Source organism: Poecilia latipinna, unplaced genomic scaffold (assembly GCF_001443285.1).
Source record: "Poecilia latipinna isolate Pla-1442-1.1 unplaced genomic scaffold, P_latipinna-1.0 Scaffold664, whole genome shotgun sequence".
In the NCBI taxonomy this organism is placed as follows: domain Eukaryota; kingdom Metazoa; phylum Chordata; class Actinopteri; order Cyprinodontiformes; family Poeciliidae; genus Poecilia; species Poecilia latipinna.
Window position 1 is genome coordinate 22,725 of NW_015113280.1, and position 11,056 is coordinate 33,780.

The following is an 11,056-nucleotide window of genomic DNA, read 5'->3' on the forward strand; positions in this document are numbered from 1 at the left end:
CACGTGAACAGAGGCAAGTTGAAACAACATGAAGAAACGACCCGCATGACGGATTACGGATCCCAGGACCCTTTTAATTGACCTGCCCTAACATCTCCAAAACTCTTTAATCCCCTGCCCTCCTTCATAAACACAGAGGACAAGGTTTTGTTTGCGTTAAGCTAAATATAGCTCTCAAAACTTAAGTTTGGAAGCAAACATAACCAGGGTGCAGTCTGGTTTTTTTATGCGTTACCGAAACTTAAAAGGAATATGCACATACAAAGTCAGTATAAAAACTTTTAATATTCCATAAAATACATATTTATATAAATATGTACAGTAACAGTACAATGATAAAATACAGCACAGATATCTTCTTTCAGATAGAACTGTGCCTTTTGAAAGAATCATTGAACATAAAATCCTAAAATTCACTTTTAAAAAGTGAATTTAAAACCTTAAAAAGTCAAAGTTTTGAGCTTAGCTTAGGAATAATAAAAATGAGAACATGATGGTAGGCTAAAGGCACACCATTTATCCTCAAGTCTCAATTGTAAACCTAACACATAAATCATCACCAGGAGTAGGTTATACACTGCAGCACAAAAAAAAAAAAAAAGATTAAATAAAAGTATGCAGCTGCTGTAGAGGCACAGTCATGGCCGGACATGAAGAATTTGAGGCTTTTTGAGACGATTCCCGATCTCGGATTTCTCCTGGCGTGGAATGCAGGTGCATGACTGTGCATTCCTCACCGAGGCTCCGCGTGGGAACACAATGTCCTCCGGTGTTTGGATGCCGAGCTAGTGCCCCGGGAATTTGCAGGTCCGTGCAAATTCATGGACGTTTCTTTTTATGTGCAGTTTGTCGCCAATGAAGATGATTTGCAGTGACTTGGTGACGGCGCAGTTATCAGATCTGTCATGCAGTTCATAGAAACTGAAGTCCTTGTAACGAGCCGAAAACACTTGGGGGTTTCTTTATCGGAATCATTGACAGGAGAGCATAGAAAGGGCTCTGAAAGTAACAAGATCAACCTTTATAAACAGTAGAGACAGTTTTACTTCGCTTGATGTGCCAGCATTTTCCCTTCTGAATCCTAAATATCTGTTTAATAGAGCAGCAAACGTGTAAATGCCACCATGAATATAAAACATGACCTGGTACAAGTTGCCTGTTAAGCATCAAATCATCCCACCTCTGTCTTTTTACCCCCAGCTTTGCTGGTGGATCATTCAGCCAGCAGCTATCTCGCGTTCAACATCACACACTCTGGCTGCTCAGGACCCAGACTAGTCCTAAAACAGCCTGTTGCAAGCCCATCCTCGTTCTGTCTCGCGTCATTAACATTTAACTCCAAACACTCGTCAGTTATGATAACGCCCTTACAAGCAGTCATTATGTCACCAAATATGGATCAGGTTGGCAGCTTGAGCCCCTTCGCCTTGTAAGTCAGTCCCTCCCAAATTTCCTTCCTTCCTTCCTTCCCTCTTGCAGTGCTTCCACCCATAAAGTTGTCAGCAGGTCAGCGCAGAACCTTCGTCCAATCAGAGGTTCAGCTCCAACTGTCGGTGGCCGACCCTCTCCTGGTGATGCCTTTGAGGGGGCCTCGGGACGCAGAGCCCGTTCTCTTCCAGCGAACTGAGGAGGAGATAAATAGCATTGATGGTTTGAATTTGAGGTATAAATTCGCTTTTTTTTTTTTTTTTTAACACCAACTAGGTTAGGGCAACAAATTCTTGACGTAGCGACGCTGCTGGTTGCTACGGTTTTCCCGCCTCCTCACCTTTTCCCAGCCCAGCCGGCAGCGTTGAGCTCTTGGCGTTGGACGCAGATTTACAAGACTCCTCCAGACATTTGACCTTCGCGTCTCCCGGCGGCAGAGAGGCCGAGCCGTCCTGCCAGTCGTTCAGCGCCCGCTGGAAGGAGCGCGCCAGGCAGGCCGTCATGTCGCGCGCGCGCTCTGCCCGGCTGCACCAGAACACCCGGCACTGCAGCTGCTGGCCCTGGTGCTTGCAGATGTACAGGAAGACGTTGGGTCGGCCAGCGTCAGCGGCGCAGTACGCAATGTCCTGCAGGTACGTCTTGGTCAGCTGGCGCCCCGTGCTCAGCTCCTTGACCTCTACGTATCTCGGCCGGACGACCAGAGCATGATCTTTGCCCAGCTTCTTCCCACTTGCGACACCTTCCATCAGGTGCGAGATGGCCTCCTGGGCTTGCTCTCGGTCAAGAGAGAAGATCTTCACCGTGCCCAGGTAGTGGACTTTGAACAGAGGGTCGCCGTGGGAGAGCAGCTCCGTCCGGTCCCGGCGGAAGCGGCGTCGGAAGGCAGCCGGGGAGTTTTTGAGGGTCTGCATGAGGTTCAAACTACCGAGGGCCATGGCACCCTTCGGGTTGGGTTTGGAGGAAGCTTTGGGTAAGGTGTAACTGCTCAACTTGAGCTTGTCCTCTTCAGACTTTTTTCCAATCATCCAACTTTCTTTGATAGACGTACCGTAGTCAGATCCAGTGTTTATAATCTGGAAAAAAGCAAATGAAAAGATTTTAACAATAGACAAGACGACAAAACGGTTACATAAAATTAAACGGAAGCTAGGGAACGAAAGGTACAGGACACAGTTTCTGCACAGTCACACTTGTTTCTTGAAGGAAGAAAAAAACAAACAAACCTGCAAGTCAGTACAGCTTGCAGTTAAAGGCCACGGAACAGGATTGGTCACAAATTTGATGCGCTCAGAGTCAAATATTCATCTCTGTAAACACTGATTAAATATTTACTGACTGGTTAGTTTGGGTTCCAGACCAGCAAACTCATTGATTGGGTTGGATACGGGCCAAAAACAAATGGAAGGCTACTTTAGAAGAATCAAAACAAGTTCAGACTTCTGTTTAATTGGAACTTGAAAACTTCTGAGACATTTCAAACTCTAGCGTTATGCAACCATAACTAACCTTCCTTTGTTTTCCACACTTTAGGCCCACTGGACCTCCATGGTCTCCCATTGTTTTCCTTACTTGTTCCCTCTCTGTCTGTTTTTTTTTTTTTTTTGGGCCATTCTTTTAACATCCGAGCTTCGTCCTCAGGAGAGAACCTCAGAGAGAACCACCAACGGATTATGCGGAGGTGACCATTGTTAGTGAAACCCCCCGTGCAGGAAACAGCCTTGCATTCCCTGTCCACCTCCCCCCAAAAATATTTCTCCTGCAGACAATAGAAATGTTTCTGAAACTGCGTCAAGTCACAAAAGGAGACGCAAGCTGACCCAGAGCCCTGTACACCGACCCAAAACATACATGTATAGTGTTGCAGATGACTCACAAACATGGAAAAGTACTCGGACTGCTAGCTTTGCATCAAAACAAAGCCTACATGAGACTCCCTTATCGCTGTGCAGAAGCGTGAAAGTCAACAAGGTAGCAAATTTAATTCAAATGTCAGAACAGTTAAGACAAAGCCTTTATGATCTGAATTAAGTTTAAAATGGACCAAAAAATTAAAACAAAAACATCTTGAATTCCTTGAGTGGCCTTGGCAGATCAAGTCAGATGTACTGATAAATAAATGAGGATAATCTTGTAATTCAGTAAATTCCTGATCAATGCATTCTTAAATATAAGCCACTCTACAAAGCTTTTTCACAGCTTTATAGGGTCAGACTGCACAGTTGATGCACTTAGGGAAGGTCTCTGCGTTTGTAAATACTTGCAATATTAAAAGAACATGTGTGATAAATGTAAACAAGCTCGACATTTTCTAAACTGCACGGCTTTTTCAACTTTCTGAAACAAAAGTGGATATAACTTGAAAGATGGTTTACCCACCCTTCGTTCTCAAAGGGGTCACAGACATTTATCAGCATCCTAAATTGAAAAACAGAAGATAATCTCTACTTGACACACCTTTCTTACTTTTATTGGGGGCTAAAAAATAGCATTCACAACATGATCAGAGCCGTCTGTTAAGTGGGTGGATCTAGGCAGGCTGTGCAGAAAGATAGTCTGTACTCTGTCCCACATGGTCTGTACAGAAGTACAAAAAAAAGTCTGTAATTCATTATATTGAGCTATGGTAAAATGAATTTAAAATGAATCATTTAAATTCAATATAATAAATTCTCAAAGCCGAATAAACCGCTATAGTCTAAGGATGTATCAATAAACTTAAAAACACTCAGAATACCAAGTAATTTGAAGAAATTTCAAACTTGGGAGGAAATTGGAAGTTTTCTATCAGGCTTTTGCATTAGTCAAAGTGCTGTTACATATGGGCATTGAACGCCGGTTTATACGGTTTTCTAAAAGACCAGGCAATGAGAGTAAACAAAACTAAATGTACCTTTTAGTTTTGTTTAACTAAAAGGTACATTTATGGAGTGTCATTCTTGTTAATCTTACCGGAGCAGAGTTTCATGCAAACGGCGTCCTCCCAAGCTTCAGGTGAACCACCGCGTCCTGTGAGATTTAAGAACACCAAACGGCAGCTGGAAACCGACAGCAAACCGTCTTCTTGTTCCAAGCGAAGAAGCCAAATTAATAAAACCGCGCTGAGACTCTTCCATATATGTGCGTGGATCTCCTCGGACGCAAACACGACGACAGAGTGACGGCGATAGATAAACTACCGAATGAGCTAAGTTACGCCTCTGAGAAACCGCTCGCTGCTTCGAACCAACTAAACCACGCAGCTCGCGGGAGGACCTGTTTTAAAAGATGCAGGCGCGCGCTCGGCAGTGTCGGCACGCGTGAACGAGCATCCGAGAAGGAGCCAGCCCAGATGTGAAGAGGAGGAAGGGGAGGAAGGGGAGGAGGTCACCAGGAGCAGAAAGGTGATGATTTACAGCAGAGAGAGGGATATTACTGTCCCACAGCGTGGACAATCATTGACCTGAGTCTGGTTCACTTACTGGCAGCCACCATTTATAACCCAACGATTTAACCCTAACCCTAACTTCCCAAAACGTTCAGCCATTTTCTTCGGTTAATATATATTCAAATTCAAATTAATAATAATAAAAACACAGTAGTATATTATTAGATCATTCCAAACACATTCAGTCATCTTCTTCAGTAAATATTAAATTCAAAAATATAGTGTTATTAGATCATTCCCAAGACGTTCAGCCATTTTCTTCAGTTTATATAGGCTATATATTCAAATTCAAATTAACAATACATTTTTTTAGCAATTTTTTAAACAGAATTAGTGAAATAAGTTAACTTTTCTGTAATATTGTCATGTATTGAGATTCACCTTACTGACACTTTTAATGAGAATGTAAAATTTTAAACATACATTTTCACATACAAACATCCACTCTAGGCCCCGCTGTCTTCTTGTTTTGCTCCCATTCAAATCCATGTTCAAAAAGCATCATATCTCATTTTTTATTTTTATCTAATCATCCTCGGATTCATCTGTTTACATCAGATAACAGCTGTTCATGCTTATATTTAGACATTGCTGATTTATCTTTTAGATGGACAACCTGGAATGTGAACTTTTTTAACCTGAACAAAAACTAAACAGAAAATATTTTATCCTGGACAAATCATTCACACAGTATCACCAGCACAAAAATGTGAAATATTTTTAATATTTTTGAACCAAGTAGAGACTGTTTAGCTTTTAAGGAGGTAATGTCTCACTTGCTGATAACTTATGCCCAATTAGCTGGGCAGTTAGCTTTAGTGGCTAAAGTTAACTGCTAATCTGAGAGGAGCCAAAACAGAGGAGGATTGCTATTGTCCTAAAATATGTCCACTCTTAAAGACATCACAGTTTTTAAGAGTGGAGAGAAATGCAGTTTTGTTTTACAGAAAAGCTAATAGGTTTGGCTGGAGGCATTCGAATCAAGAAGAGAAAGTGGAACGCTATCAACTGCTATGACATCATTTACATAGATCACTGTTTCAGTAAATCCAGATTAACTACTTGATTTAGTCAAATAGTTTTTCAAATCAAAATTTCCTGATCTCAGTTCCTCATTACTTTACATTAGAAATAACGTTCTGGTTCCACCGATGCAAAGTGAGCATTTGCTAGCTGATATTTTCGCCTGAATCCTGAAATGTGCTATGCACGATGTGGAAAACGTGGGTTAATTTGTCAAACCCAGCAACAGGTTTCGTCTTTCTTTACGCCAGCATCTGCAGAACCCCATTCTGGGGGGAACATCTGAAACCCACTACGTCTCATTATCAGGACATTGCGTCACATCTCATCTGTAATGGTGATTGCCAGCCTTCTTAGCTCAGTAATGTTTATCCTGGGGACATTTGAACAGTGGCAGGGGGAAAACTTAAATCGGTTCCATGTGTGTATGCGTCTTTCCGTGTCTGGTTCTGTGTGGCTGGGGCGTGTCTGGCTGGGTGGAAACAGTAGGGCCCCTGTTCCGTCTGGGTTTGGCCCAACAACGGTTAAGTTCTGGACGTCACACTTTGCCTCCCTGCTGAACGTGGCACACTGCAACTATTATTGGTCCGCTGCTGACATAATGGACCATCTCGCATGGGACCTGCCCTATATGAAAGCAGAGTGAGCATCCAAGTCATGACACAGGCAGGGCTGCAGGTGCAGGTACAGAACGTTCTGCAGAGCTGCAGGTCAGCAACACTATACACATTAATTTAGATAAATAGTAGAAGAAAATCGTCAAATTTTGTAAATTGTTATTTCTATCAAGTTAGCTCTTCTTTGGGCAGTTTGAATAGTTAGTTTAGAACCAAAATCTTTATTTTTATATTTGGAATTGTTTAGGTGACAATTCCTAATTATTTTTGTTTAGGTGACAATTCCCATTATTTTAAGTGATTAAGAACACACTAGGTGTGCAGTGAAGGTATGTCGTTTGGGCAAATGTCCAGTTTTTGTAAAATTTATATATATTTTTTACCAGTTTTTGAACTTGAAATGTCTGATTACGTTACATTCTTTCGACTAAGTTGTAAGAGATTTTTAGTGACTATTTTGTCTATTTTTTTTTTACAACAAATAAAGCACTTTTTTTCCCCCCCAAACAATCAAGTTGGAAGTGCGTGCAAGAATCAAACCACCTGTTAACACCCACGGCCTTTGTTGGATATTTTGGTTTTGGAATCTAAAAGGCTGCGACATCTTTGTTTGGACCCTTGATTAGAAGAAATTCTGATGCCCAAAATTGTCTTTAAAGTAGATTGACTAAGAAGGAAGGCATCAGTTTGCATGCATCATACTAAAATAACCATTTTCATCCAAATCTCGTGTTCCATCAAAAGTTATTTGGCACAGCTCCGTTCTTTCTCTGTCAAAAGTCAAAACATGTCGTACTGACAGACTCCTGACAAAGATGGTTGGAATCCTTTTAGGGAAAGTCTTTTGAGTATCTCTCAGTTCACCTTCCAAGATGGCTGCTGCATTCATAAATGGTGTGAACATTATAAATATAGATTGCTCATGAGAACTCTTGAAATTTATTTTTTTTGCCTGAAGCTAAAGAAGAAATACATTTCACTTGCACTGTGACCATTAGCATCTCCACGATTAGCAAAATCCCAACTTAAACGCTCTCAGTCGGAGTGTGACATTGTTCTCAGATCCGAGCGCAGACCTCATAGCTGCTGCTTCTGTGATCGAAGGTCATTATTTCTCCTCACTATCTCTTTAGCCTGTACTGTTTTAGCAAGAATACAGAACCACCCAACATACTTCTCAGCCTGGACGCCACATGCTGGATCTCATGCTTCTTTTTGGAAACAGGTGGACCATGGGGACACTCGACCAAAAAGAAGGTGAAATTTACTCCTATTGGAGCTGGTCTCTCTAAGGCGAGTACTGTTTCTGCAACCAAAACAGGCAATAAAGAGCTAAACACTCTGATGAGATTTTGTTTCAATTTACCCTACAAATATACAAAAATGGCTGCAACTGGAAGTGGTTTCAAAGGCAAGGAACTTCAGAAACTAAAATCCAGTTGAGTCCCGAATGAAATGGGGGGAAAAAACCCCCAAAAGATTTTCCTTTCAGTTTGCAAGGTCCTTTTTTTTTTTTTTTTTTTTTTTGCAGAGTATATCTTGATAACAAGGATGTAACTATCCTATAATTAGAAGCATAGCAAACATAACATTTAGGGAAGTAAAAACCCCCCACTACATGTCAGCCTTCATCCATTCATTGTATAAGAGTTTTACAGCCAGTTCTCTTTTTCATAAGCATCCTAAATCAAGTGAAGTGTATCTACTCACGAGAATTTACCTTTGAGAGCGATCCTCCACTTTACTGTCACAGAGTCTCATTCAAGGAAGGGAATATGTAGAAAGACCAAAGTTTGTTTGTTTTTTAAGATGTTTTAATGATTGATGAATCAACTGCTAAAATATAAAATCTAGGCTGTCTAAGCAGTAGAATATTCTATCAGCTGTTAAATGTTTTGTTCAGAATAATTATTAGATAAAACCTTTAATTTGCACTTCTTATATAGAAGAAAACAAAAGGAAATATAAAAATTACAACAAAAAAACTAACAAATTAAGTTGAACTTATTAGATGAAATACAACATATTATGTTAAAAATAGACCAGATTTTGCTATATATTTTGGAAAACTGAAAATCCCTTTTTTTCCCACAAATCACTAACTGTTATTTTGAGAATCAATAATCAATGTAGAGAACTATAGTCATGGTTTTAATTGTCTACATTTTGTGATCTTTCATTTCCCCCCTTTTTTTCTTAGCATGTTTAACTTTAAAATGGCCTTAATACAAAAGTAACAAGAATCATTTTATTGTTTTCAAGATAATGTTTTCAGACTGCATTTCAATCTACTCAGAGCAGGTTTATCCACTTAGCCATTGAACTAATCAGAAGCACCACATTTATTTAGAACCTGAAATAACTACAGAAGCTCTGAAGCAGATGCTAACTTTAGCATCGTTAGCAGCTAACGGTTAGCCAGTTTCTGCGTTCTCACAGCTCGTATAATTCGCTCATGACTGTAAAATGATTTACATTACTAATCAAGTCCAACAAAATTAGACCAATCCTGGGTATTGTCATGAAATGTGGTTGGTGGTGGTGAGGAGAGACGCAGAGAACCCAGGTTATGGTGAAGATAATGAATTTAATAATGAAAATAAGCTCAACAGTCCATACAGGCAGCACGGCAGAGACTAGCTCACAGCTAAGTACCGGTAGCAACTGTCAAAACGGACTAGACGGGACAAACACAAACCAGGACTTTACAGTTCTACTGGCGAGTGAGACGGAAACATACACAAACGACGAGGACCCGACGAGGAACACAGACAACGGGAGGGTTTAAATACACACGGGGTAATCAAGGGAATGAGACACACCTGGGGAGCAATCAACGGGGAGGACAGGACAGAGACTCACAGGGAAACAGGACTGAACACAGAAAACTCAAAAATAAACACAAAAACACGATCGTGACAGGTATGACAAAAACATTGTAGATTTCTAAGAACAGCAAAACCTCCACCGACACATATTGACCAAGGTGAGGCGTTTACTTTTCTTTGAATAGTTGTACTAAAATTTTAAAAAGGAAACAAAATGATTTTTCATAAATACCGAGATTGGAGACGTATTGAGTTGACCACAGAGAGCACAAACAGAGCAGTAGTTTCAGTGCTGTTTTCTTTACAGTTCTACAGATAAGTTAGCTTTGTAAAGGATGAAAAAATATATATTTACATTAAAACTCATTTGGCTATGGATAATGCAGTTTCGAGTTACTGGGCATCATTCAACCTTCACCCTTTTACGGTTTATAAAGCGTTGAGATTCCGGTCATTTATTTTACAAGATAAATTATCTAGAATATTTCTTCTTCAGAAGTTTGTTCGTCATGACTCTTTGTTTCAAAGAACTAAAACTGCATATAAAATACAGGAATGATGCATTTCCAGGGTTGAACTGTGGCCTAGCAGGAAGTTGAACTCAGCTTGGTAATGATGAGAACAGGAACGATAACTTCACTAACTGTTCTGTTGCATCACCATTGCAACAATAGAAAACACAAAGGGAGTAGTTTTATTTGTTTTTTCTGCCCATGTATGGTTTTGACAGGAGCCCGGTACGACCGGGTGTTTCTGAGATCAGATGTAACTTCAGGTCACGAGTTGCGCGTTCCATAACTTCGTCACTTCATAACCTCCAGGCATTATGAGGTTTTGCTTTGTAATGATGAGTACAATTGTGCCAATCTAAATGAATGCCACTGTTCTTATGAAACATGAGCGAATGTGAAAGCAACTTGGCTGCAGATCCGAGCCGATTCCTCATTTTGGATCCAGTAATTATTGTGAATGATCCCTAAAATGCTTAAATTTCACCTAGGATTTAATGCAATAATATGTTATTGCATGAGGATTGTTTCAACTCCACATTTCCACTGATTGTACTTCGACTAGACCAGCCAGCTCTTATGAAATATGACAGAACTCGGCGGTGCCAGCTCCTAGACGTTATTTATAGTCACATAATGACATAACTATGAAGCTAAATACAAGTAGACTGTAGAAAATGACTTCAGATCATTGTTTGTCAAAGCTGGTACAAAAGGCTTGTAAAAGCCTATAAATGCTCCAGCAACAAGACATTATTCCCAGACATTACTTGAATTCATGTATGACGTAATGTAAATGGATTGTCCCCAGGGCAGGTGTAAGTTGGTACAAACGTCTCCAAGATGGAAGTGAACTGACTGGTAGCTTCTTCTTTTTTATTTCCCCGAGGACAGTAAGGATTCATTTAGGATTTCTTTACTTTCCAAAAACATAAAAATAAAATGGTGACAGGGTTCTGCTGAGTAAAAAGGGAAAAAAGAAAAAAGAAATTACATTAAAAAAGTGTGATGATGATTGAATTGGGAATAAAATGTCACCAAAGCGGCTATAAACCGTTTGGTACAAAACGTTCCCCCAATCCCTGTGTTTGTCTGCATGCTTTCCAGTGATAGTATCAACTAAATAAGCTGGAAGCATAAATCCTGGGCTTTTCACTCGTGTACTCTCTGATCTTTCTGAGTAAGATCAGCAGCCGTTCGGTTTCATTGAGGAAAGCGGCTTTCTCA

The 11,056-nt window shown here is 40.4% G+C and overlaps 1 protein-coding gene across 2 annotated transcripts; it reads right to left on the bottom strand.

Moving 5' to 3' along the window:
• Positions 1-265: 265 nt before the first annotated feature.
• Positions 266-4,656, bottom strand: LOC106954565 (uncharacterized). 2 transcript variants are annotated; one of them, XM_015044168.1, is made up of 3 exons: positions 4,378-4,656; positions 1,769-2,501; positions 266-1,623 (listed from the first exon to the last, which is right to left on the bottom strand). In XM_015044168.1, exons 2-3 carry the CDS (start codon positions 2,451-2,453, stop codon positions 1,538-1,540), a joined length of 771 nt encoding a protein of 256 aa, XP_014899654.1. In that variant the 5' UTR covers positions 2,454-2,501; positions 4,378-4,656; the 3' UTR covers positions 266-1,537. The 2 variants fall into 2 exon arrangements, with proteins under 2 accessions (XP_014899654.1, XP_014899653.1); XM_015044167.1 differs by lacking the exon at positions 4,378-4,656 and adding an exon at positions 2,935-3,605.
• Between the last annotated feature and the right edge of the window lie 6,400 nt (positions 4,657-11,056).

Excerpts from the sequence above, each read along its gene's own strand:
- LOC106954565 (XM_015044167.1), bottom strand. The coding sequence starts at position 2,985 with ATGGGAGACCATGGAGGTCCAGTGGGCCTAAAGTGTGGAAAACAAAGG. Across the intron at positions 2,502-2,934 it reads AGTGTGGAAAACAAAGGAAG|ATTATAAACACTGGATCTGA; the intron begins GTTAGTTATGGT and ends GCTTTTTTCCAG. Across the intron at positions 1,624-1,768 it reads GCCGGCTGGGCTGGGAAAAG|TTCGCTGGAAGAGAACGGGC; the intron begins GTGAGGAGGCGG and ends TCTCCTCCTCAG.